This window comes from Oncorhynchus mykiss, chromosome 16 (genome assembly GCF_013265735.2).
Source record: "Oncorhynchus mykiss isolate Arlee chromosome 16, USDA_OmykA_1.1, whole genome shotgun sequence".
Classification (NCBI taxonomy): Eukaryota; Metazoa; Chordata; class Actinopteri; order Salmoniformes; family Salmonidae; genus Oncorhynchus; species Oncorhynchus mykiss.
In genome coordinates this window covers 28,833,364-28,861,073 of record NC_048580.1, presented here as the reverse complement: position 1 = coordinate 28,861,073, position 27,710 = coordinate 28,833,364, and the positions used below count along the sequence as shown (strand labels likewise).

Genomic DNA, 27,710 nt, shown 5'->3' with positions numbered 1-27,710 from the left:
AACATAAAAAAAGTGAAAAAAGTCAAAGGGTGTGAATACTTTCTGAAGTCACTATCTGCTACAAAAAAACATTTAGCCTATTTGTTTACTAGTAAAACAAAACTTTAAAAACTGAAGAGAACATGAAAAACAAAATGCTTGGATTTCAGGTATACAAATTAAGTTCAGACCTTATGAATGGAAGTAATACAGGGAATAAATAAAAGGAAACAATTACCCCACAATGCTCTCTAAAACCTATGAAAAGCAGATAAATGTTAAAGAATAGCTTATGTTACAAACCAGATTAGTTGAATCAGAGAATATGAAATCACCTGAGTAATTTGGTATATTTCTGAATACAAAAATAAGTAATCAACAATGTCCCCCTCCTTTAAAACCAGTGCTCTCTCAAATATGCTCTATTACAGTGTGCCCAGTCTTCACAGTTCAATTCCATCTGTACATACATATGAGAGTGGAGCCCTTTACACTCGTACCTGTATACGGGTTAAAATGGCAGATTTGGGCACTGATAAACACCTACATTGAAAGGCAGTGGCTGTACAGTAACATGTTATACATGACGTCAGAGCTCTGGCTCTGCGATATTCACAGCGGTGTATGGGTTTTGACTGATAGCAGTACTGAACTTGAGCACCTCACGCAACAAGACGTTGTGATCGGTTTCCCTGAATTGCCTTGTGAAAACCCAACACTTCAATATTGCATTTTATAACTAAGCTAGTCATGCTGGCAATGGAACAAGCTTTCAAATGATGCCCACCTGACCCAGATTGTGATTTATAATGGACCGTTTTTGGATTGAGTAAACAACAGTAATTGTGCAATTGCAGGAAGACAGGGTTGTGTTCTAAACAAAACAACTAAAAGTGTGCTTGCTCTAGTTCCTCAATGGCACAGTTAGGCATAGCTCAAAAAGCACCTTTATAGTTGAAGTGTACTGAAATTACTTGGGAACTGTGCACACTTTGCAGAGGTGTGTGGCCACTTGGAGACACCAGTTAGTCCTCTAACTTCTTTGTCTTATTTTGCACCTAACCCACATTTTCCAGGAAAATTCTTATGTTATTGAATGTATTTTCCAGAGTATTTTCTGATTTTATTATCAACAAATGCAGAGAAAGTCAATGTAAAATGCACATAAACTCAACAGTGGACTGTCAGGTGAATCGTTGTCCTCACCTTTGGTCTAATAATGTTCCCATGATCGTCAAACTGTTCCCTTTCAATTGCTACTATAGTTATGCATTTTCATATAGAAGAAATAAGAAACATTTAAATTTAGCCCTATCCATATTGGCCAATTCCCACGAGTGTAAAGGGTTAAGTCATATGTATATATTCTTATATTATACACAAACCACATTCGGTACCAGTCAAAGGTTTGTACGAACCTACTCATTCCAGAGTTTTTCTTTATTTTTTACTATATTCTACACTGTAGAATAATAGTTCTGACATCAAAACCATGAAATCATCATGTAGTAACCAACAAAAAGTGTTAAAACAAATAGTATTAAAAAAAAATATTAAAACATATATACATACATACATACATATTATATATGTATATATATATATATATATATATATATATATATATAATATATATAATATATATATATATATGCATTTCATATTTGAGATTCTTCAAAGTAGTCAACGTTTGCCTTGATGACAGCTTTGCACTCTTCGCATTCTCTCAACCAGTTTCATGAGGTAGTCACATGGAATGCATTTCAATTAACAGGTGTGCCTTAAGTTAATTTGTGGAATTCCTTCCCTTAGGGCTAGGGGGCAGCATTCGGAAGTTTGGATGACTGACGTGCCGAAAGTAAACTGCCTGTTACTCAGGCCCAGAAGCTAGGATATGCATATAATTGGTAGTATTTGATAGACAATTTGAAGTTTCTAAAACTGTTAAAATAATGTTTGAGTATAACAGAACTGATATGGCAGGTGAAAACCCGAGAAAAATCCATCTGGAATTCTTTTTTTTAGGTCACCACCCATTGAAAATGCTTGTTTATGGGAAACTCAAAGGAAATCCTCCCAGATTGCAGTTCCTATGGCTTCCACTAGATGTCAACAGTCTTTAGAAAGGGTTTCAGGCTCGTTTTTTTAATTTAAATTAGCTAGAATTTGTAGTTTTTCAAGGTGGCTCTCATTTTGACTGTAGTCTTGTGGCGCGCGGGGATGAGGGCGCGCACTTCATTATTTATCTCCGGTATTGAACACACTATTCTCCATCTTAAATTGTATTGTTTATTTACATATTAGGGTACCGGAGGACTGAGTAGAAACGTTGTTTGACTTGTTTGGAATAAGTTTTTTGGTAACTTTTGGGATTCCTTTGTATGCATTTTGAACGAGTGAAACAGGTGGATTACTGAATCAAGAGCGCCAACTAAACTCACTTTTTCAAACAAAATGACCATTTGTTATGGTCCCTTGGGATTGCAAACAGAGGAAGATCTTCAAAGGTAAATTGTTTATTTTATCGCTATTTCTGACTTTCGTGACGCCTCTGCTGGTTTGGAAAATGTTTTAATGCTTTTGTATGCTGGGCGCTGTCCTCAGATAATGGCATGGTATGCTTTTGCCGTAAAGCCTTTTTTTAAATCTGATTAAATCTGGATTAACAACAATTTAATCTTTTAAGAAACAAAAGTAATGGACTGGGGGAAATCTGTCCATAGTCTGATGAGTCCAAATTTGAGATGATTGGTTCCAACTGCCGTGTCTTTGTGAGACGCAGAGCAGGTGAACGGATGATCTCCACATGTGGGGTTCCCACCGTGAAGCATGGAGGAGGTGGTGTGACGGCGCTTTGCTGGTGACACTGTCAGTGATTTATTTAGAATTCAAGGCACAAAACCAGCATGGTTTGCGCTTAGTGGGACCATCATTTGTTTTTCAATAGGACCATGACCCAACACACCTCCAGGCTGTGTAAGGGCTATTTGACCAAGAAGGAGCATGATGGAGTGCTGCATCAGATGACCTGGCCTCCCAATTGAGATAATTTGTGATGAGTTGGACCACATAGTGAATGAAAAGCAGCCAACAAGTGCTCAGCCTATGTGGGAAGTCCCTAAAGACTGTTGGAAAAAGCATTTCAGGTGAAGCTGGTTGAGAGAATGCCAAGAGAGAGCAAAGCTATTCATCAAGCCAAAGGGTGGCTACTTTGAAGAATCTCAAATATAAAATATATTTTGATTTGTTTTAACACATTTTGTTACTACATGATTCCATGTGTTTTTTCATCATTTTTATGTCTTCCCTATTATTGTTCAATTTAGAAAATAGTACAAATAAAGAAAAACCCTTAAATGAGTAGGTGTGTCCAAACTCGACTGGTACGTGTTTCAGTTTACACCACACATCAACAACCGTGATTCAATCATAGCTATTAGGGCATTTATGGGAATATACACCGTTATAAGAATAAAGTATACTGATAAGTAATTTTAAAAATGCTTTAACCTCTCCATTTGTTCCACTCTATAGGACGGTATGTGGGCCAATCCAGGGGCTTTGTAACAGCTTTAAAACAGCTTATTCCAGTCTCTGGTCGCCTCCATGAGATGCCGCTGGCCGTGGCCAATCCACTCCTCTTGGTTCTTGAAGAGTCGACCACAAAACCAGCAGGCAAACATTGATGACCTCTCTGTACCTCTAAATGAGGACTTCACCACCTCATACTTTTTCCTGCTAGACTTTCTAAACTTCAGTTTCAACAGAAATCGCTCTCGGACTCTGCTTTTTGAAGTCTTAAGTCTGGAGCCACTGCTTTGTGACGAGGGACATTTAGCCTTGGAGCTTTTCCCCAGAAGTCTGGCTGGGCAGAGTTCAGCCAGAGCTTGAACTGTGTTTTGAGACAGTACCACCTTGGAAACAGCACCTTTGTACCTGTTGACGGACCTCATGATACTGGCCACTTCAGGAATGTCTGTATCAGGATGGTTGAGAACAACTACCGGCTGATTTCGGCGAGGGCACTTAATCTCTTGTAGTGAACTGAATGGATACAGTCTCAGTGTCCTCTCTGCATCTTTGGGTACAGGCTCCCAGAGCAAGGGAGACCCTTTTTCAGTTACCGCCTTGCTCGAGAGCCTCCTCGCTTTAGTCAAGTGCTCTGGGAGTTCATCACACAATGCTTTCCTGCGCCTCTTCCTTTGACTTAGCTGGCGACCTGGCCTTGGGTCAAGGGGGGATTTATTCAGACCTACGTCCGTTATCTGCCTGACCCTACCTTGCAAGTTGGATTGGGGGGAAAGAAGATTTGAGAGCTGTGAGGCCGTGACAGGGTTGTGGGAGGCATTTTGTATGGATATCAGTTTTTTCACTCCCGATGAGACTTTATTTGATGACATCAGAAAACATGGCATCTGTGTGGAATTTGTGGCCAGATAAATGGGCTTGTTGGCTGAGGAATGTGTACCACCAGAAAGGAACGCGCTACCATTGGCAGTTCTGACTATCTTATATACAACTTTATTTCCCCTACTTTCATTAGGTTGACCTTTCTGGTTCACAGACTTCCCATCAGGACTATTCATAAGCATCCCTGACTTAGCGGTAGAGATATACCTAACCAAGAAGGCTTGTTGCCCAGTGTGCAATGCAGTGGATCTGTTCACTGAGTTTGCAGACATTGCCAGAACTGGACGGGACAAAAGTGGAGACTGCGAGCTTAAGCGTGCCAATTTGTTACCAGCATTGTGGGGGGCCTGTCCTACAGGGACTGGCCTCTGGACTAAGTAACAAGTCTGCGGTGACTTTATGGTATTTTCTCCAGTAGAACTATGTGCTGCACCTGACAAGACAAGAGGACCTTTAAGAGCTGTGCTGTTGACTAGGTAGTGGCTTCCACTAGTGCTAGATCCAGGCTGAACAGTAGACAACAGCATAGCACCTTTTTCACTAGCACCTACAGTCTGTCCTAGAATGCTGAAACTTCCTCCATTGAGGGTGAGTGCCAGCCCTGTGGTTTTATTCTGTCTTTCAATTCCTGGCTTAACATAGGACACATTGATATGAGGAGTAGATTTGGTTATCAGCTTGAACCCTGGGTTGCCTTGGAGCTGCACAGGTACAGCATACCGGTTCTTTGCAGTCTGTAACAACATCTGCTGCTTTCCCTCTGCTGTTTTAAGGATCCTTAGCATAGTCGTAGGTGGCTTGACAGAATCGTGGCTGGCAGCTGAGCAGCTTATTCTATCTTTTTCAAGCTGGTGGCTAATGATAGCATCCGAATGCTCCTCCAGTATGCGACCCAAGACAGCCAAACTACTTATGCTCCCTGTTGCCCTTTCCAACAAAGGAACACACTCCTCCATTTTTACAGTAGGTTGGACTTGTGTAGACCCAGAGTGTCCATGATTTGCCTTCTCAGTTTCCACTGGGGTGGCCAGATCCTCTACAATAGCTATGCACTCGTCGACCTCAACGCCACAGTCTGACACGCTTTCCATTACATTCTCTGTCTCCGCTTCCCCATTTCCAGACCCCTCATCTGGAGGTTGTGGGGATGCAGCCAATGTCAAACTCCATTCTTTCATCCAAACACTTTCATCCTCTGTCGAAAGCTCTGATGGATTTTTACAAGGTTGTGTTGAGTTGGAGGAAATGCTTGATGTTTCCTTTGAGTAATTATGAAAACTAAACAACTCTTGGTTAGGAGAATTCTTATTTTCAGCATTAATATCGGTCTCTCTGGAGTTGACAAATTCAGCTGGGTGTGACTCCAGTTGGGCCGTCAGATCTGGCGATAAAGTTTCAGTTTTAGCAGCCACACTGGAATGAATCTTATCGGACGTAGAATCAGAAGGATCCATCTCCTTGATAACTGAATGAGTCTTCTCAGCAGTATCATTAGAAGGTTGGATGTCACCAGTCATGGGTTCTGAGGGAGTCTTAGGTTTGTTGTTGGAGGGTAACGTCTCTCCTTTGGGCCGAGACGAATTTCCATTGATGGGGTCACTGATCTTATCAGCAGTAGCTGTACTCATGTCACCAACTCCAAGCATGTTGATTGTCTCTTCAGAAACTGGTTTGGGAAGCATAGTCTCATAAGCTGATTCAGAAGGCATGGTATTATGTGTGAGTATTTTGGCTGGAAGGAGCTCCACAGCAGTCACATTAGGGCTTGAATAAGCAGACATTTTGTCTGCTGTATTATTACTCAGTTTACCGTTCTCAATCGTGGAGTGATCTGACTCTTTAGTCATTGGAGAAACTGCCAAGGAAGGAATCTGGTCACCCTTAAACGTATGTTGTTTATCAATCCTCTGCTCCACTGTGTGTTTTGCTTTCTGTGCTAGTTTCTCCAGTTTGGGCAATGTCTCCTCAATGCTAACGTCTTCTTCCTCTGGCTTCACTTGTACTGAAATTGCAGCATCACTATCAGTCCCTGAGGGGCTTAGAACAGCCAAGTAAGGGGAGCTAGTATTTTCCCCATTTTCAGCCGTGTCTGAGCATTTACTTCCATCAGAGGTAGTGCCTATCATTGGGCAGTCCACTTCTTGCTCTGTAGATAAAATGTCATTTTCTGCGGAGAACTCTGGCTTTGCTGTTGGTATAACTTTGAGAACTAAATGCTTTTTACCGTCAACCATCTTGAAGCCCATTACTTTTGTAGTACAGTTAGGTGGAATAGAGATTTTATTTTTGACCATGAGAACAGTTAGTCCATTGGAGTTGTTGGGGTTTAGGGCGTCAGCCCCATAACTGTCAAAACCTTCCTGGTTCTTTGGTGGTGGTATAGATGATACTGCCTGGGAGTCAATTTGTTGCTCATTCTTAAGAGCGCCTTTGAACCATTTCTTACTGTCCTTTTTCACGCCTACAGCCCTTTCATGAAACTGTTGGGATTCCAATGTTTTCTCTGGTTTCAGCACCCTTCCATTTTGGTTATGTAAACCCACTCCAGGAAGAGAATTCAGTTTTGACATCCACTGGGATTCCTTTGATTGACCACCTGCAGCAAGACTTTTCTTCAGCAGGAGTTTTAATCCTGGAGAGGAGTTTACCAGGGTATTGTTGCTGTCCTCCGTTGCTCTCCATACATTTTTATTGTCTGCCTCCTCACCATGGACAGTTACCATGTGCTTTGTGAGGTATTCTCTCCGTGCTGTCCCATATCCACAGACCAGACACGTGAGGGGGAAGGTACCCGAGTAGAGTTTTAGGTGCCTCTGGTGCTCACCTCGGTTAGAGCTCACATGTTGACATTTCATACATTTGAGCTGGCTCTCATTGTGATGATGGATGTGCTGCACAAATGTTCCTGCGTCAACTGTTGAAAATTCACATTTTTCACAGTGAAAGTGGCCATTCTGGCTGTGAGACATGATATAGTGTCTAGTGAGCAGGAGGAGAGAGTACTGTACATCATCATTACAGATCTCGCATGTGACTAAAGTGTTCCTGTGCCCAATCCGATGGCGCTGAAGTGCAGGGAACTCATTTGTGGCAAAGCCACACAAGTCACACGGATACGTCGGCAGGGTTCCCTTGTGGGCCACCTGAAAATGTTTGAGGAGGTCATTGGGGCTGTAGGTAGCTTCACCCTTACACTCTGAACACCCAAAGCTAAGTATTTTCCCAGAGAAGACTGCACCCTGCTGTATTTTACATGGGGACTTCATAGATGCTTTTCTGTCTGTCTTGTAACTACCCGACTCTTCAGATGTTTCATCGGGGTCACATTGGTCACTACATGGCAACACAGAAGTTTGACCTGCCATCTGGTCTGTGTGGTCCTTTGTGGATTCCTTTTCTTCCTCAGCCTCCATGATGTCATCATGGCTTTCAGCGGGATCATCCTGTGTCATCAGGTTCTCTTCCATGCTTCAATATACAGGCTCCTATGAACAAGAGAAACGAGTGTCACAAACATGCAATCTACCAGCCCAAGACATCTTCCTCACTACGGAAACTGCCTTTGATTGAACAGTCAGTCAATCACAACTTGGGTATTCTGACTGACCTTGCAAATCAGGCATTGGTGTCAATGGAGAAATTGTGTGAAAACTAAATCGTCACAAATGTGAAAAATAAATTGTAAATCTGGTTTGTGGACAAAAATAAATGGTTACTTATGACATGACCCTCTATGGAATCTATTCAATGTATTGTGTGATTTGTTACAGAATTACTAACTGACAAGCACAGGTTCTACTGATGTTACAGCTGTTCTTGAATGGCTCCGGTTATGACTTAAACCTGCAATATGTAACTGTGGACGACCCTACCAAATTCACATAGAAATGTGTGTAATAGATCTGTCACTCATAGAAAGCAAGTCTAAGAAACAATAGATCTGTTCTGTCTGCGCCATTTCTGTGCTTCCCGTTCTTAAGTTTTGTTTTTGCGTCTTTTACTTTCGGTTTTGTACACAAACTTCAAACCACTGAAAAGACAATATTTTTGTCCCGTTTCCTGGTTGCTAAACTATTAGAAGTTTAGCAACCAGGAAATGGCAAAGCAATTTCTGCATAGTGCTTCTTTAAAAACCTTAATTGAATCAAGCAATATAATAATGGACATATTGCTGCATGCTAAATGGCCCAGCTGACTTGACCTAATGCAATGATTCAGACACAGTAGAAAATGTTCAATGGATTTTTCAGAAAGGGCATAATAACATTACAACTCATATTACTTTGCTGGTATGCCTATTACTTTAAATGGACGGAGTCCAGGTAAAATCCCAAAAGGAAAACCTGCTATCATTTTAGTTTAAGGAAATCAAAACCATTCAAAAAGATGATATGAATGCTATATTAATGCTAAGTTGGAAGGAGTCTCACATGACAAGGGAACAATGTTTCAAATTGTTGCATTGTTCTTTAAAAAAAAGCTTCATAAAAAAAAGTAAAACTATGATCCTTTAAGACATGAACAAACATACTATATTTAGTCATAGAGACCTGATAACCTGATTTCAAGTATATGCAGTTCAACAACCGATGGCAGGCACAACACCAAACATGTAAACAAGGGTCCAAATCATCAGCGTATTTGGAAATCTTACAGTAAATCTTAATCACATGGCTTTCAATCTGATGGACACCTGACACCACAACCTTTCAAAAGACAATACAAAACAGAGTACATGTTAAGACAGAGGTCAAAACAAAAGACATTTAAAAAATAGTTTGACAACCCTCTTTGTAAGCTTTAAAGGGATATAAGGAGTGTGGTCAAAAGACTTGATATGACATTACCCTTCCATGACTTAGAAAGGCTATGTGCTGTGGCCGTCATTCAGAATTTTGCCAATCAATTTCCCCACTGTTTACTGCCTCCAAAGTCTCAACCTCCCGCGTTCATGCCCAATGCAAATACATCGATTGACTATGATCTATGTCTGCGGTATGCGTGTATGCCTACATTTTGGTCATCACTATTTACCACAGCTACAAAGTCTTAAACCTGAATATTCTACAAATTATCTTCTTAAAATCTGTTTTTAAACCTAACCGTAATCACACTGCTAAACGTATGCCAAGAAGCAAAATGTTTGTTTTCATGAATTTTTACAGAATAACCTACTTACAATTTGTGGCTGTGGTAACCCTATGCTTTGTGTAGCATTTAGCAAAGATGCTAATGTAGCTGATGTGAAATAGCTAGCTAGTTAGCGGTGGTGCGCACTAATAGCGTTTCGATCGGTGACGTCACTCGCTCTGAGACCTTGAAGTAGTGGTTCCCCATGCTCTGCAAGGGCCGCGGCTTTTGTGGAGCGATGGGTAACGATGCTTCGTGGGTGTCAGTTGTCTGTGTGCAGAGGGTCCCTGGTTCGAGCCCAGGTTGGGGCGAGGAGAGGGACGGAAGCTATACTGTTACACTAATGATAACCATCTTCTGGTAGAGATGGAAAGGCATTCTCAAATGTTAACTAGAAATTAGCTAGCCTATGCCTACCTGGCAGAATGATAGTGATTATTTGCATCAATCCAGTGGCCATTTGTTTTGCAAACACTGCAATCACATCACAACCGCTACAGAAACATAGCTAAACAAACATTAATTTGCTGATGCACACAATACATTAAAAGGGTAACTGCACCCCAAAATCTACATTTATTAGATTTTTCCTAGACCTCCAAGGTAGTTTCCAGATGTTTTAAGTCCACAACAATGCTTAAAGCACAACAAAATTGGATGTTCTTCTAGTAAACAAAATGTGTGTTTGTGTGACCAAAAACCTTAACCTGGGAAAAACTAAACAAAATTGAAAAAAATAAATGATTTTTAAATTACATTCAAACCTTTTTCACGTGTGAATTCCAAATATCTCTAACGGTCGCCCCAGCGTGAGTTGTTTTATGCACGTGATGTCAGAATGCAGTTTAAATTTAGGGGTGTTCCGCCTCAATAATTCACATAGAAGTAGCCCATTTAACTGTTCAAAATATTTAAGTATAGAGCTTTACTAAGCCGGACAAACTTCTCTCTTGTCCTCTCTGGGAGGAGAGCCTAAGCACTTCCCCACTGTTTCCGCAGAACAAGTACGCAGACTGGCACATTATCTGGCTGGTGCTCGCATTGCCTTCATGGTTGTTTTCCTTACAAATAATGACTTAGGAACGCACACATTTCAAATCAAAGCAAGTGCCTTATTTTCTATATATTGTGTTGTTTCTACTGTAGCATACAGTATGCATGTATGTACAGTGGGGCAAAAAAGTATTTAGTCAGCCACCAATTGTGCAAGTTCTCCCACTTGATGATGCCTGTAATTTATCATAGGTACACTTCAACTATGACAGACAAAATGAGAAAAAAATCCAGAAAATCACATTGTAGGATTTTTTATTAATTTATTTGCAAATTATGGTGGAAAATAAGTATCTGGTCAATAACAAAAGTTTCTCAATACTTTGTTATATACCCTTTGTTGGCAATGACAGAGGTCAAATGTTTTCTGTAAGTCTTCACAAGGTTTTCACACACTGTTGCTGGTATTTTGGCCCATTCCTCCATGCAGATCTCCTCTAGAGCAGTAATGTTTTGGGGCTGTTGCTGGGCAACACGGACTTTCAACTCCCTCCAAAGATTTTCTATGGGGTTGAGATCTGGAGACTGGCTAGGCCACTCCAGGACCTTGAAATGCTTCTTACGAAGCCACTCCTTCGTTGTGTTGTGTGTTTGGGATCATTGTCATGCTGAAAGACCCAGCCACGTTTCATCTTCAATGCCCTTGCTGATGGAAGGAGGTTTTCACTCAAAATTTCACGATACATGGCCTCATTCATTCTTTCCTTTACACGGATCAGTCGTCCTGGTCCCTTTGCAGAAAAACAGCACCAAAGCATGATGTTTCCACCCCCATGCTTCACAGTAGGTATGGTGTTCTTTGGATGCAACTCAGCATTCTTTGTCCTCCAAACACAACGAGTTGAGTTTTTACCAAAAAGTTATATTTTGGTTTTCATCTGACCATATGACATTCTCCCAATCTTCTTCTGGATCATCCAAATGCTCTCTAGCAAACTTCAGACGGGCCTGGACATGTACTGGCTTAAGCAGGGGGATGTGTCTGGCACTGCAGGATTTGAGTCCCTGGCGGCGTAGTGTGTTACTGATGGTAGGCTTTGTTACTTTGGTCCCAGCTCTCTGCAGGTCATTCACTAGGTCCCCAAGTGTGGTTCTGGGATTTTTGCTCACCGTTCTTGTGATCATTTTGACCCCACGGGGTGAGATCTTGCGTGGAGCCCCGGATCGAGGGAGATTATCAGTGGTCTTATATGTCTTCCATTTCCTAATAATTGCTCCCACAGTTGATTTCTTCAAACCAAGCTGCTTACCTATTGCAGATTCAGTCTTCCCAGCCTGGTGCAGATCTACAATTTTGATTCTGGTGTCCTTTGACAGCTCTTTGGTCTTGGCCATAGTGGAGTTTGGAGTGTGACTGTTTGAGGTTGTGGACAGGTGTCTTTTATACTGATAACAAGTTCAAACAGGTGTCATTAATACAGGTAACGAGTGGAGGACAGAGGAGCCTCTTAAAGAAGAAGTTACAGGTCTGTGAGAGCCAGAAATCTTGCTTGTTTGTAGGTGACCAAATACTTATTTTCCACCATAATTTGCAAATAAATTCACAAAAAATCCTACAATGTGATTTTCTGGATTTTTTCTCTCATTTTGTCTGTCATAGTTTGTGTGTACCTAATATGTGTACCTAATATATGTACCTAATATGAAAATTACAGGCCTCTCATCTTTTTAAGTGGGAGAATTTGAACAATTGGTGGCTGACTAAATACTTTTTTGCCCCACTGTATGTATGCATGTTTGTAATAGTGCCTTGCAAACATATTCATCCCCCTTGGTGTTTTTCCTATTTTGTTGCATTACAACCTATAATTTAAATTAATATTTATGTGGATTTCATGTAATGGACATAAACAAAATAGTCCAAGTTGAAATTTAAAAAAAAGATATACTTGTTTCAAAGAATTCTAAAAAATGTAAAACTGAAAAGTGGTGTGATCATATGTATTCACCCCTTTGCTATGAAGCCCCTAAATAAGATCTGGTGCAACCAAGTAACATAATTAGTTAAATAAAGTCCACCTGTGTGCAATCTAAGTGTTACATGATCTGTCATATGATCTCAGTATACATGCACCTTTTCTTAAAACCTCTTTGGGATAGGCGGGACGCAAATGTCTCAACTGGCCAATTGCCAGAGAAAATGCAGAGCGCCAGATTCAAATAAAATACTATAAAATTCAAACTTTCATTAAATCACACATGTAAGATACTCAATTAAAGCTACATTCGTTGTGAATCCAGCCAACATGTCAGATTTTTTAGATGCTTTTCAGTGAAAGCATAAGAAGCTATTATCTGATGATAGCACCAGCAGTAAACAAAGGGATTAGCATATTTCAACCCTGCAGGAGCTACACAAAATGCTGAAATAAAATATAAAAAACATGCATTACCTTTGACGAGCCTCTTTTGTTGGCACTCTAATATGTCCCATAAACATCACAATTGGTCCTTTTGTTCGATTAATTCCGTCCATATATATCCAAAATGTCCATTTATAAAGCGCGTTTGATCCAGAAAAAAAAGCTTACAAAAAACGCAACGTCACTACAAAATATTTTAAAAGTTGCCTATAAACTACAACTTTGGGTATTTTTAAACATTAATAAATCGATCAAATTGTAGACTGGTCTTTCTGTGTTCCATACAGGAATGAAAACAAACCAGCGATACTTTTCACGTCTTTCGCAACTCTCAACAGTGTACCCAGTTCCTAGTTGGCCTACTTATTTATTGCCCAAAGGAATAACCTCAACCAAATTCCAAAGACTGGTGACATCCAGTGGAAGCGGTAGGAACTGAAAACAGGTCCTAAGAAATATCCCTTGGCAATGACATCTCAGGGAACAGAGAGAGGAAAATAAATAATTTTGAACAGTTAGTCCTTGGGGTTTTGCTTGCTACATAAGTTCTGTTATACTCACAGACATAATTCAAACAGTTTTATAAATGTCAGAGTGTTTTCTATCCAAATATATGAATAATATGCATATCTTAAATTCTTGGCATGAGTAGCAGGAAGTTTAAATTGGGCCTGCTATTTATCCAAAAGTGAAAATTCTGCCCCCTAGCCCCAAGAGGTTATTAAAGGCCCCAGAGTCTACAACACCACTAAACAAGGGGCATCCCCAAGGAAGCGGCAACATGAGTTGTGGAGAATTACAGATCAGGGTTAGGTTATAAAAAAAAATATCCAAAACTTTGAACATCCCACGGAGCACCATTAAATCCATTATTAAAAATTTGAAAGAATATGGCATCACAACAAACCTACCAAGAGGGCCGCCCACCAAAACTCACGGACCAGGCAAGGAGCGCATTAATCAGAGAGGCAACAAAGAGACCAAAGATAACCCTGAAGGAGCTGCAAAGCTCCACAGTGGAGATTGGAGTATCTGGACCACTTTAACTTCTTTGGGGTAGGGGGCATTTTCACGTCCGGATGAAAAGCGTGCCCAGAGTAAACTGCCTGCTACTCAGGCCCAGATGCTAGGATATGCATATTATTAGTAGATTTGGATATAAAACACTCTGAATGATGTCTGTGAGTATAACAGAACTCATATGGCAGTCAAAAACCTGAGAAAAAATCCAACCAGGAAGTAGGAAATCTGAGGTTTGTAGGTTTTCAAGTCTTAGCCTATCCAATATACAGTGTCTGTGGGGTCATATTGCACTTCCTAAGGCTTCCACTAAATGTCAACAGTCTTTAGAACCTTGTTTCAGGCTTCTACTGTGAAGTGGGAGAGAATGAGAGCTGATTGAGTAATGGGTCTGCCAGAAGGCCATGTGCTCAGTCAGGCGTGCGCCCGTGAGAGTTAGCTCCGTTCCCTTTCATTTCTAAAGACAAAGGAGTTCTCCGGTTGAAACATTATTTTAGATTCATGATAAAAACATCCTAAAGATTGATTATATAGATCGTTTGACATGTTTCTACGAACTGTAATATAACTTTTTGACTTTGTCTGGACCTAGTGCCTGCGTATTTGTATTACTGTAATAAATGCGAACAAAAAGGAGGTATTTGGACATAAAATATAGACTTTATTGAACAAAACTAACATTTATTGTGGAACTGGGATTCCTGGGAGTGCAATCTGATGAAGATCAAAGGTAAGTGAATATTTATAATGCTATTTCTGACTTTTGTTGACTCCATAACATGGCGGGTATCTGTATTGCTTGTTTTGGTCTCTGAGCGCTGTACTCAGATTATTCCATGGTGTGCTTATTCCGTAAAGCTTTGTTGAAATCTGACACAGCGGTTGCATTAAGGAGAAGTATATATTTAATTCCATGCATAACAGTTGTATTTTCATCAACATTTATGATGAGTATTTCTGTAAATTAACGTGGCTCTCTGCACTTTCACCGGATGGTTTGGAGGCAAAACATAACGCGCCAATGTAAACAGAGATGTTTGGATATAAATATTAACTTTATCGAACAAAACATACATGTATTGTGTAACATGAAGTCCTGTGAGTTCCATCTGATGAAGATCATCAAACGGTTAGTGATTCATTTTCTCAATTTCTGCTTTTTGTGACTCCTCTCTTTGGCTGGAATTTTTTTTGTGACTAGGTACTGACCTCACATAATCTCATGGTATGCTTTTATCGTAAAGCCTTTTTGAAATCGGACACTGTGGTGGGATTAACAACAAATTTAACTTCAAAATGGTGTATAATACATGTATGTTTGAGGAATTTTAATTATGAGATTTCTGTTTGAATTTGGCGCCCTGCACTTTCACTGGATGTTGGCCAGGTGGGACGTTAGCGTCCCACATACCCTAGAGAGGTTAAGCCGAGAACACCATGCTTCACTGTGGGGATGCTTGTGGGGATACTCCCCCCCCCCCCCCGCCATCGGCAAGGACTGGGAAACTGGTCAGAATTGAAGAAATTATGGATGGCGCTAAATACAGGGAAATCCTTAAGGGATTTGAGACTGGGGCAGAGGTTCACCTTCTGGCAGGACAATGACCCTAAGCATACTGCTAAAGCAACACTTAAATGTCTTGGAATGGCCTAGTCAAAGCCCAGACCTCAATCCAATTGAGAATCTGTGGTATGACTTAAAGATTGCTGTACAGCAGCAGAACCCATACAACTTGCCTTGAAGAATGGGCAAAAATCCCAGCGGCTAGATGTGCCAAGCTTATAGAGACATACCCCAAGAGATTTGCAGCTGTAATTGCTGCAAAAGGTGGGTGAATAGTTATGCACGCTCAAGTTCTGTTTTTTGTCTTATTTCTTGTTTGTTTCACAATAAAAAATATTTTGCATCTTCAAAGTGGTAGGCATGTTGTGTAAATCAAATGATACAAATCACCCCAAAAAAATCCCTTTTTAATTATAGGGTGTAAGGCAACAAAATAGGAAAAATGTCATGGGGGAGAATACTTTCGCAAGCCACTGTACTTTTTTGAAGGTTGTACTGATTATGATGAGCTAATGCTGTTTGTTGACATTATACAATGCATTCTGGGTATCATGTAAACTTCTGTCAGACCAAAGTTATGTTATAATAAGGTGAAGGAATGGTTCACGCATCTTTCAAGTAAACTTCCGGAAGTGAATGATCGTAGATGACACACCCCTTCAACATGCATACTGCAAACAGACCAAACTCATCTGGTCTCCTGTTATCTTTGGTTGTCATGAAAAAACAAACATGGTGGCGCGCGAAAACTACCCATCGTCGGATTACTACACATCGAAGTGTTTCTCTATTTTTATCAATGGTGAGCTCAACCGTGATGTGATGAACTGTGAATAGTAATTGCTACTAGCTAATTCATATTGTGCTTTATGTCAGCTGAGTGTTAGCTAAATATGACCACTTGTGTTACGTCAATCTTTCCACAGAGTTAGGACTAATATAGCCTACATTTTCCGGTTTGGATGATTGCGTTATGCTGTCGCTACTTCTGTGACTGTCTGAACATTGCATCCAAAAATAAACTGGTCACATTCATGACAACTTTGTAAGGACTGCTGTGCAAAATATTTCTGTGAAAAAACAGTGGCCAGCTGAAACACTGACTGTTGCATCAATCAAAACTGGAAAGAGGTTTCAGCGTACCCTGTAGGGACCACCGTAGAATGATCACACCCGTTTGTTGGTACATGTCAAAGGGCTAAAAGGGCAATTCCACCACTTTTCAACCTCATATTCATGATCTCCAGCACCAAACCAGTTTCTACATGTGAAAACAGCATGTTTCTATGATCTGTGGTTAACAAGGTCATAAAAAAAATGCTTCTCTGTGACATCACAGGATGGGATTTTCAAAACCTGCTGCTAGCCCAAGGGCAGGTATTTGCTTGCTCCCCACATCACCACAAATCTCAGTGTTTGAAAATCACGTTTTTTAAATTAATGTTTAAACTGATGATATTGTCAGATGTAACATTAAAAATGTATTTGTTTCTACAAAACTTAGAAAAGCGCCATTTTCACATATGTTGACACTAGTATTGTGCTGGAGATAATGAAGTTACCCTTTAAGTGACATATGCCTGTTTGTCACACTCAAGTCCACAAAGTGAATATTTATTCACTTCAAATCATGAAATATATAAAATCAGTAACAAGATGGTAACTTTCCCATTAAGAAAATTATTTTTGTGGAAGAGGATTAAAGCGTTTTACTAAAGTGAAGCGGTGAGATATAGTCAAAAGGTTAACATTAAAATATCTGGTCTGATTACCCCACTATATCAACCTTGGAGTGTGGGGCAGTTACATCACAAATAACTACTAATAACTATCACAAGTTATCGGCTATTATTTTGGGAGAGAAATTTGATGGTGCATCTCGTGGAAGAAGTTTTAAAAAATTCAAAGTTGTGTTGAAAAATTGTAGCTGATGCATTAGAGAGAGCAACTTTTATTAATAGTTGATAGTAGCCTTCAGCGGAACAGGTTTCGACATTAACACTGGGGCAAGTCAAAAAAATATCAGACAAGCAGAATATACATTTAAGTGTACATTGCTTTTTAAATCAACCGATTTCTGCAGATCGCATCAGAATATAATTATATTGCATTGAAAGGCGATCTGTCAATCACTTGCGGTCCCAAGATTAAAAGCTTTTGAGATCAAAGTGCTGATATTCCTTACTAGTTATTGAGTTATTTACCCAGTTATAGCAAGTCTTGGGTCAGCAAACAAGGTTTGTACAGTCATGAAAATCCTGGAAAAGTAAAGATGTATGAGTCACCTGTGAGAGAGAGAGAGAGAGAGATTACAGCATGTAGGCTATAAAATAATAAGACAAACAGACAGACTAGATAGCTAATTCAAAACATATTGTGTAGCCTGGCTAGTTAACTATTTAGCATCTATTAATGTCATTGTCATGTCCGATGTCCTAAAAAAAACAGAATAACTGCAAATGAACGGGTGTGTTAATAAACCAAAGCTAAATACTCCTGTTGTAAACCGCCTCACAAGTGCTCAGAATTTGGCATTGAGAAATACATATGACACAGTTGGAAAGCGGAGTTTCCCCTATATTCAACATTGGTCATGTCATTCTGACAATGTTAAGATATTCTTAGAATAGCCAAGCATAAATGACAAAACACCCAATGCTGTCAATAGATCTCAACTGAAATCTGAATACGTTTGCTTTACAAGGCAGATACAGTGCATTCGAAAAGTTCAGACCCCTTGAGTTTTTCCACATTTTGTTACAGCCTTATTCTAAAATGGATTAATGTTTTTCCGCAATCTACACACAATACCGCATGACAAAGCGAACAGGTTTAGGAACAGAAATACCTAATGTAAATAAGTATTCAGATCCTTTGCTATAAGACTAGAAATTGAGCTCAGGTGCATCCGGTTTCCATTGGTCATCCTTGTGACGTTTTTACAACTTGGAGTCCACCTGTAGCAAAGGACATTCAGAGACTTATCCCGAAGCCACTCCTGCGATGTCTTGGCTGTGTGCATAGGATCGTTGTCCTGTTGGAAGTTTAACCTTCACCCCAGTCTGAGGTCCTGAGTGTTCTGGAGCAGGTTTTCATCAAGGATCTTTCTGTACTTTGCTCCATTAATCTTTCCCTTGATCCTGACTAGTATCCCAGTCCCTGCCAATGAAAAACATCCTCTCAGCATGATGCTGTCACCACCATGCTTCACTATAGGGATGGTGTCAAGTTTCCTCCAGACGTGACGCTTGGCATTCAAGCTAAAGAGTTCAATCTTGGTTTCATCAGATCAGAGAATCTTGTTTCTCATGGTTCGGGTGTCCTTTAGGTGCCTTTTGGAAAACTCCAAGCAGGCTGTCATGTGCCTTCACTGCACTCTACCATAAAGGCCTGATTGGTGGCGTGCTGCAGAGATGGTTGTCCTTCTGGAAGGTTCTCCCATCTCCACAGAGTAACTCTAGAACTCTGTCAGAGTGACCATCGGGTTCTTGGTCACCTCCCTGACCAAGGCCCTTCTACCCCAATTGCTCAGTTTGGCCGGGCGGCCAGTTCTAGGAAGAGTCTTGGTGGTTTCAAACTTCTCCTATTTAAGAACAATAGAGGCCACTGTGTTCTTGGGGACCTTCAATGCTGCAGAATTGTTTGGGTACCCTTCCCCAGATCTGTGCCTCGACACAATCCTGACTCGGAGCTCTACAGACAATTCCTTCGATCTCATGGCTTGGAGTTTGCTCTGACATACACTTATATAGATAGACATGTGTGTGCCTTTCCAAAGCATGTCCAATCAATTGAATTTACCATAGGTGGACTGCAATCAAGTTGTAGAATCATTTTAAGTATGAGCAATGGAAACAGGATGCACCCGAGCTCAATTGCATCTGTAGAAGTTTGTGAATGCTTTTGGTGACAAGACGAATTGCTTCAGCCTCCTGAAGTTGAAGAGACGCTGCTGCGCCTTCTTCACGATGCTGTCTGTGTGAGTGGACCAATTCAGTTTGTCTGTGATGTGTATGCCGAGGAACTTAAAACTTACTACCCTCTCCACTACTGTTCCATCGATGTGGATAGGTTGGTGTTCCCTCTGCTGTTTCCTGAAGTCCACAATCATCTCCTTAGTTTTGTTGACGTTGAGTGTGAGGTTATTTTCCTGACACCACACTCCGAGGGCCATCACCTCCTCCCTGTAGGCCGTCTCGTCGTTGTTGGTAATCAAGCCTACCACTGTTGTGTCGTCCGCAAACTTGATGATTGAGTTGGAGGCGTGCGTGGCCACGCAGTCGTGGGTGAACAGGGAGTACAGGAGAGGGCTCAGAACGCACCCTTGTGGGGCCCCAGTGCTGAGGATCAGCGGGGTGGAGATGTTGTTACCTACCCTCACCACCTGAGGGCGGCCCATCAGGAAGTCCAGTACCCAGTTGCACAGGGCACGGTCAAGACCCAGGGTCTCGAGCTTGATGACGAGTTTGGAGGGTACTATGGTGTTAAATGCTGAGCTGTAGTCGATGAACAGCATTCTCACATAGGTATTCCTCTTGTCCAGATGGGTTAAGGCAGTGTGCAGTGTGGTTGAGATTGCATCATCTGTGGACCTATTTGGGCGGTAAGCAAATTGGAGTGGGTCTAGGGTGTCAGGTAGGGTGGAGGTGATATGGTCTTTGACTAGTCTCTCAAAGCACTTCATTATGACGGAAGTGAGTGCTACGGGGCGGTAGTCGTTTAGCTCAGTTACCTTAGCTTTCATGGGAACAGGAACAATGGTGGCCCTCTTGAAGCATGTGGGAACAGCAGACTGGTATAGGGATTGATTGAATATGTCCGTAAACACACCGGCCAGCTGGTCTGCGCATGCTCTGAGGGCGCGGCTGGGGATGCCGTCTGGGCCTGCAGCCTTGCGAGGGTTAACACGTTTAAATGTTTTACTCACCTCGGCTGCAGTGTAGGAGAGTCCGCATGTCTTCGTTGCAGGCCGTGTCAGTGGCACTGTATTGTCCTCAAAGCGGGCAAAAAAGTTATTTAGTCTGCCTGGGAGCAAGACATCCTGGTCCGTGACTAGGCTGGTTTTCTTCTTGTAATCCGTGATTGACTGTAGACCCTGCCACATACCTCTTGTGTCTGAGCCGTTGAATTGAGATTCTACTTTGTCTCTATACTGATGCTTAGCTTGTTTGATAGCCTTGCGGAGGGAATAGCTGCACTGTTTGTATTCGGTCATGTTACCAGTCACCTTGCCCTGATTAAAAGCAGTGGTTTGCGCTTTCAGTTTCACGCGAATGCTGCCATCAATCCACGGTTTCTGGTTAGGGAATGTTTTAATCGTTGCTATGAGAACGACATCTTCAACGCACGTTCTAATGAACTCGCACACCGAATCAGCGTATTCGTCAATGTTGTTATCTGACGCAATACGAAACATATCCCAGTCCACGTGATGGAAGCAGTCTCGGAGTGTGGAATCAGCTTGGTCAGACCAGCGTTGGACAGACCTCAGCGTGGGAGCTTCTTGTTTTAGTTTCTGTCTGTAGGCAGGGATCAGCAAAATGGAGTCGTGGTCAGCGGAGGGCGGGGAAGGGCGGGGCAGGGCCTTATATGCGTCGCGGAAGTTAGAATAACAATGATCCAAGGTTTTTCCAGCCCTGGTTGCGCAATCGATATGTTGATACAATTTAGGGAGTCTTGTTTTCAGATTAGCCTTGTTAAAATCCCCAGCTACAATGAATGCAGCCTCAGGATGTATGGATTCCAGTTTGCAAAGAGTCAAATAAAGTTTGTTCAGAGCCATCGATGTGTCTGCTTGGGGGGGAATATATACGGCTGTGATTATAATCGAAGAGAATTCTCTTGGTAGATAATGCGGTCGACATTTGATTGTGAGGAATTCTAAAATCAGGTGAACAGAAGGATTTGAGTTCCTGTATGTTTCTGTGATCACACCACGTCTCGTTAGCCATAAGGCATACGCCCCGCCCCTCTTCTTACCAGAAAGATGTTTGTTTCTGTCGGCGCGATGCGTGGAGAAACCCGCTGGCTGCACCGCCTCCGATAGCATCTCTCCAGTGAGCCATGTTTCCGTGAAGCAAAGAACGTTACAGTCTCTGATGTCCCTCTGGAATGCTACCCTTGCTCGGATTTTTTTATTTTATTTATTTTATTTCACCTTTATTTAACCAGGTAGGCTAGTTGAGAACAAGTTCTCATTTGCAACTGCGACCTGGCCAAGATAAAGCATAGCAGTATGAGCAGACAACACAGAGTTACACATGGAGTAAACAATTAACAAGTCAATAACACAGTAGAAAACAAAGGGGGAGTCTATATACAATGTGTGCAAAAGGCATGAGGTAGGCGAATAATTACAATTTTGCAGATTAACACTGGAGTGATAAATGATCAGATGGTCATGTACAGGTAGAGATATTGGTGTGCAAAAGAGCAGAAAAGTAAATAAATAAAAACAGTATGGGGATGAGGTAGGTGAAAGTGGGTGGGCTATTTCATCAACCTTGTTGTCAAGAGACTGGACATTGGCGAGAAGAATGCTAGGCAGTGGTGCACGATGTGCCCGTCTCCGGAGTCTGACCAGAAGACCGCCTCGTTTCCCTCTTTTACGGAGTCGTTTTTTTGGGTCGCCGGCTGGGATCCATTCTGTTGTCCTGGTTGAAAGGCAGAACACAGGATCCGCTTCGCGAAAATCATATTATTGGTTGTACTGATGGTGAGTTGACGCTGATCTTATATTCAGTAGTTCTTCTCGACTGTATGTAATGAAACCTAAGATGACCTGGGGTACTAATGTAAGAAAACAAAAAACTGCATAGTTTCCTAGAAACACGAAGCGAGGCGGCCATCTCTGTCGGCGCCATGGCAACGCCAGGTAAAATCACAGGCTGCGTCATGCACTTGAGGGGGGCATTGCTTACTAGCGCATGTGCTTCACACATTTCTTTCTTTAGCAGCCCAAATTTTTTTTTTTTTGGGGGGGGGGGGGGTGTTTTGCCATCCACAGGGGGTGTATGTATATTATATTGTCAAATGTAATATGCAACATGGCATTTAAGCCCATGTACCCATTAAGCCCACTTCAATCTTTGGATTCACATTTTTTTAAACTAAAAAAGTATTCTGCTGTTTAATGTTATATCCATAAATTATTTTATTCTAAGCTAATCAGATGTTTTATTAAGTTATTGACAATTGTGTAAGTTCACATTAATGGCCAATTTCAAAGTTATAAAAAATAAAATAAAAACTTGTGCAAAACGCACAAAATTGCTGTTTGAATGAATGCTTACGAGCCTGCTGATGCCTACCATCGCTCAGTCAGAATGCTCTATCAAATCATAGACTTAATTATAACACACAGAAATACAGGTCATTAATATGGTCGAATCCGGAAACTATCAATTCGAAAACAAAAAATGTATTCTTTCAGTGAAATATGGAAGCCTTCCGTATTTTATCTAACGGTTGGCATCCTTAAGTCTAACTATTCGTTACATTGCACAACCTTCAATGTTATGTCATAATTACGTAAAATTCAGGCAAATTAGTTCACAATGAGCCAGGCGGCCCAAACTGTTGCATATACCCTGACTCCGCGTGCAATGAACGCAAAGGAAGTGACACAATTTCACCTGGTTAATATTACCTGCTATCCTGGAATTCTTTTACCTAAATATGCAGGTTTAAAAATATATACTTCTGTGTATTGATTTTAAGAAAGGCATTGATGTTTATGGTTAGGTACAGTTGTGCAACGATTGTGCTTTTTTCGCAAATGCGCTTTTGTTAAATCATCCCGTTTGGCAAGGTTGGCTGTCTTTGCTAGGAAGAAATAGTCTTCACATAGTTTGCAATGAGCTAGGTGGCCCAAATTGCTGCATTTACCCTGAGAAGTGACACCATTTTTCCTAGTTGAAAGAAATTCATGTTAGCAGGCAATATTAACTAAATATGCAGGTTTAAAAATATATACTTGTGTATTGATTTTAAGAAAGGCATTGATGTTTATGGTTAGGTACACGTTGGAGCAACGACAGTCCTTTTTCGCGAATGCCACCGCATCGATTATATGCAACGCAGGACACGCTAGATAAACTAGTAATATCATCAACCATGTGTAGTTAACTAGTGATTATGATTGATTGATAGTTTTTTTTTTTTATAAGATAAGTTTAATGCTAGCTAGCAACTTACCTTGGCTTCTTACTGCATTCGCGTAACAGGCAGGCTCCTCGTGGAGTGCAATGTAATCAGGTGGTTAGAGCGTTGGACTAGTTAACCGTAAGGTTGCAAGATTGAATCCCCGAGCTGACAAGGTAAAAATATGTCGTTCTGCACCTGAACAAGGCAATTAACCCATTTTGTACGAGGAGCCTGCCTGTTACGCTAGGTCGTCATTGTAAATAAGAATTAGTTCTTAACTGACTTGCCTAGTTAAATAAAGGTGGGTAACATATATATTTATTTTTTATTTTTTATTAAAATCGGCCAAATTGGTGCCCAAAAATACTGATTTCCAATTGTTATGAAAACTTGAAATCGGCCCTAATTAATCGAGCATGGCGATTAATCGATCGACCTCTAATATGTATAACCAAAACCAATGGCTTCCAAATATTTTATGGGTAGATTTGTGATTGGTCAAGAGCATTTATTTATTTTTCATGCATATCCATATTTTGTATATATTATTCGAATAGTGAAATTATGTCAACTGCCCATCCCTAACAGTATGATGAGCCGCGCGTTGGTTGGGAATTTTGGGGAGGTGTGCGGTTGGTGCTGTGCATCCCCGCTTTTATGTACAAATATTGATATAATAACTATCATGTCAAAGTAAACTTACTTAGTCACACGATGCTATGTTGTGTGGTCCTCCCACTGCGACTTGGAAAAGCATGCACAGTGTATTAGGCCACAGATGTAATAAGTTATGAGGAACTTCACAGGGTGGTGAAAGTGCACGGTGATGAGCTTGATTTTCCTTTCCAATAATTATCACCTCTGGTTGGAAAATGATGGTATTCGTATGAAAATCTGTTGCAAATTGGATGGAAACCTAGCTAATGATGTCTTCACAAAGTTCCAATGTGAGATCAGATGGTTTCATGCTTTATTCTTGTGGCTTTTTCCACACTGAATTCTGTGTTAGGCCTATATCTCAATGTTACCACTAAAAGAAAAACAGTATTCGACACAGCATATGCACATTTGTTGGTGCAATTGCCTTGTATCAGATAATACATTATGGTAGGCTTTACAGATTAAGATTAAAGAACAGCATGACAAACTGTATTGACTGAAATTGATTGAAACATAACTACTGTATGTGTTGTATGCACATCCTAATTCATATTTTACTAAATGATCAAGACTGAACTGGATGCATCAATAGAATACTTGCTCAACAAAAAGGAACCTCAGAAATGACATTCTTTGTTTTTATTATGACTATTTGAATTTACCTTTACCCCTTCCAAGGAAGCCTTAACATGAATGTTCTGTCTTCTCCCTCAGGGTTGGTGATGTGGGGATGGGCTCCGCAAGCTGTCAGAAAAATTGCAAAATGATTAACATCACCAGTGCTTCCATTTATTCTGTGGACTGATTACATGTTTTTGATGTCCATTTATTGTCATCATAATTCTGTTTGTGTAAATTGGTAAAATATTGAATGAAAGGTAAAGACTATCGATATGGTTGAATGAAGGGTAAGATTCAGATTATGGTTGAACTGAGACTCAGCAATGTGACATTGCCACAAGCAGCAGGATTAACCAATAATATTGCAGATGAGCGCGATGCAAGACAAAGTCAAAGTATCTGTACATGAACGCTTCACTGTGCTGCAACGGGATGCAGCTGCTGGACAACAGCACAGAAGTTTAGCCTCACACTTCATGCTCTTAGTTGTTGCGTTAGTCGGCCCAATATTGTTATTTAGTCTACCTTAGGGTTGGGCAATATCCAGATTTTCATACCGTCATACTGTTTCTGTACCATACTGTCTATGGTATTACCGAATGTGCACAGAAGGGGCAGTATTTCTAAAAAAAAAAAAAAGTAAAAAATTAGGCAACAGGGATCTTGATCCAGGAGGGGATTGGATGCATCTGCTGTAACCAATAAGCTTGATCTTGACATCTAGCCACTTAGCTAACAAATCAAATGCATAGCTGGAGCCCTGAGATGGACATAATGTATTTGACAAACCTTCACATTTTTTATAGTTATACCTTACTTCTAGTTATAAGCAGTGGCGTACCACACACCCCCACACCTAAATAAAATGTTTTTTGGGGGGGAATATTGAAAGTCATACTGTCGGTATTTCGGAATATACCATATAACGGAGTATCACCCAGGCCTACTCAACCTTTAAGTTTAACATCACATTATTGGATATAGGCACGCATTGAAAGAGGTCACTCCTTTTCCAATATAGCCTAACTGCCAACCAACTCCAAGGATGTAGGTTTGATTATAACTTTAAAGGCCACGTAACTTAATTCTGCTAAAGCAAAATATAGTTGTCAACGAGCACAACGGGCAGTCTAAATAGCTCGCTTTCTAATGTCACAGACTTATTTGCACAGGATCCTTCGAAGGTTGGGTATTAGCACAGAACCCATGTTTTTTGACCCAACCAAGAAAACTGCATAACTGACCCTGGAGCATTGGCTGGCGACCATGTTTGAAAAAATAGCCACCGGGATTTACAAATACTGTTATGTCCCAGCACTACACAACTAAAGAAAGCCATAACTGAGTGAGTTGTGCCACCATCCCAAAAGACACATTTCCATCCTCACTGCGAACGAATACTACATTTGCTGCATTAACCTAGCCTATGCAACTCATGCATGCGTTTCACAAGGCAACCAAACCATAAACTATTCTCTAATTCTACCACATTTTCTGTGGAAAAATATATAAATTTAATAGCAGTACGTGGTAAATTTATTAATTTTACAATATGAGAGCATAATGATATTAACACTAATGTCCTTCAAAAGGTGTAGGTCTGTGTGTTGTTATCGAGGAGGGTCCCTATAGGAAGTAGCTAGGATAATGTTCATTGTGGATATTTATTATATTCCCTGCATCCTACAAACAACAGAACATCATGGGCCAGAACATCGGATCCATACCCACACCGTTCAGCACATCAAAGCAAAACGACACAATAAGTACAGTGTGTGCCCCCAAACAATGTTATGTCTCAGTAAGCTAACGTTACTTCACAACAACTAACAATATTTGTGGAAGACAGACAAATCCCACCTCGTGTGTATACATTGTAAACAGATAAATTACTTGACAAAAATACAATTTTAAAATGTACTTTTCCGGTAGCTAGCTACCTACAGACTCGACATTCTCTAACTTTGAAAAAACGCAGACGTATAGCCTACAACACCAGTGGAAAGCATGGGGCAATGTTAATCTTGATCATTTATATCGTTCTACGTACCTCATCAACTTCATCCGTGACACTGACAAATAAATACTTTATATTGGGACTCTATAGTGTAAGAACTTGTTCAATAACCGGTTATTTGAATACAAAATAGAGCTTGCCCCCACCCACGCCAGAAATAAGCCTCATAATGTAAATGTATGATTAGCGATGATTTATTTAGACATTATCTACTGCGACGCAATGTAAACTCTTGCGATTGTTAAAATTACAGTTGAAAAAAGGTTTATCGTTGATGAATGTACCTTCCTTTTCTCTTCAGCCTTGCAGCTCAGCGACGGCGGCCATGACAGCTCCATCCGGGTACTACTACTACTTCTTCTTTGGTATCATGGCGTTTGCACAATTGTTTGTGCTTGCCGCCGCTGTGGAGCCAGATACCTGCCTAAAGGTTGAATGTACGTATTGTTAGGATCGTAAGAAGATCCATATATAAATTGTTAGGTTCATAAGAAAAGCCTTGCGTGAAAAATGAACTGAATGTGAAATTTCATCTGTGAACATACAAACACCATGTTACGATTACGGAATAACATTTTAGGCTTGAACAAATCTCGAGTTGCAATTCTGACATACAATAATACCTTTCAGAGTTTAGGCAGTTTCAACTCAGCAACAACAAAAAGCATACACCAAACGGCCTGTGAGGAGTGCTACCCAAACAAGCAAAACGGAGTATAAAAAAACGGAAGTAGTTATCCTGCACGTT

The 27,710-nt window shown here is 40.7% G+C and overlaps 1 protein-coding gene across 5 annotated transcripts; it reads right to left on the bottom strand.

The window, feature by feature from the left end:
- Nucleotides 1–3,272: 3,272 nt before the first annotated feature.
- Nucleotides 3,273–27,710, bottom strand: si:ch211-214e3.5 (zinc finger protein 518A). Of its 5 annotated transcripts, none has more exons than XM_021565557.2 (5): nucleotides 27,586–27,710; nucleotides 27,247–27,386; nucleotides 24,987–25,068; nucleotides 17,724–17,804; nucleotides 3,273–7,874 (listed from the first exon to the last, which is right to left on the bottom strand). In XM_021565557.2, the coding sequence occupies exon 5, from the start codon at nucleotides 7,854–7,856 to the stop codon at nucleotides 3,552–3,554; it is 4,305 nt and encodes a 1,434-aa protein (XP_021421232.2). In that variant the 5' UTR covers nucleotides 7,857–7,874; nucleotides 17,724–17,804; nucleotides 24,987–25,068; nucleotides 27,247–27,386; nucleotides 27,586–27,710; the 3' UTR covers nucleotides 3,273–3,551. The 5 variants fall into 5 exon arrangements, with proteins under 5 accessions (XP_021421232.2, XP_036802601.1, XP_036802599.1 ...); XM_036946706.1 differs by having other exon boundaries at nucleotides 24,993–25,068; XM_036946704.1 differs by having other exon boundaries at nucleotides 27,247–27,382; nucleotides 27,586–27,671.

Excerpts from the sequence above, each read along its gene's own strand:
- si:ch211-214e3.5 (XM_021565557.2), bottom strand. The coding sequence starts at position 7,856 with ATGGAAGAGAACCTGATGACACAGGATGATCCCGCTGAAAGCCATGAT.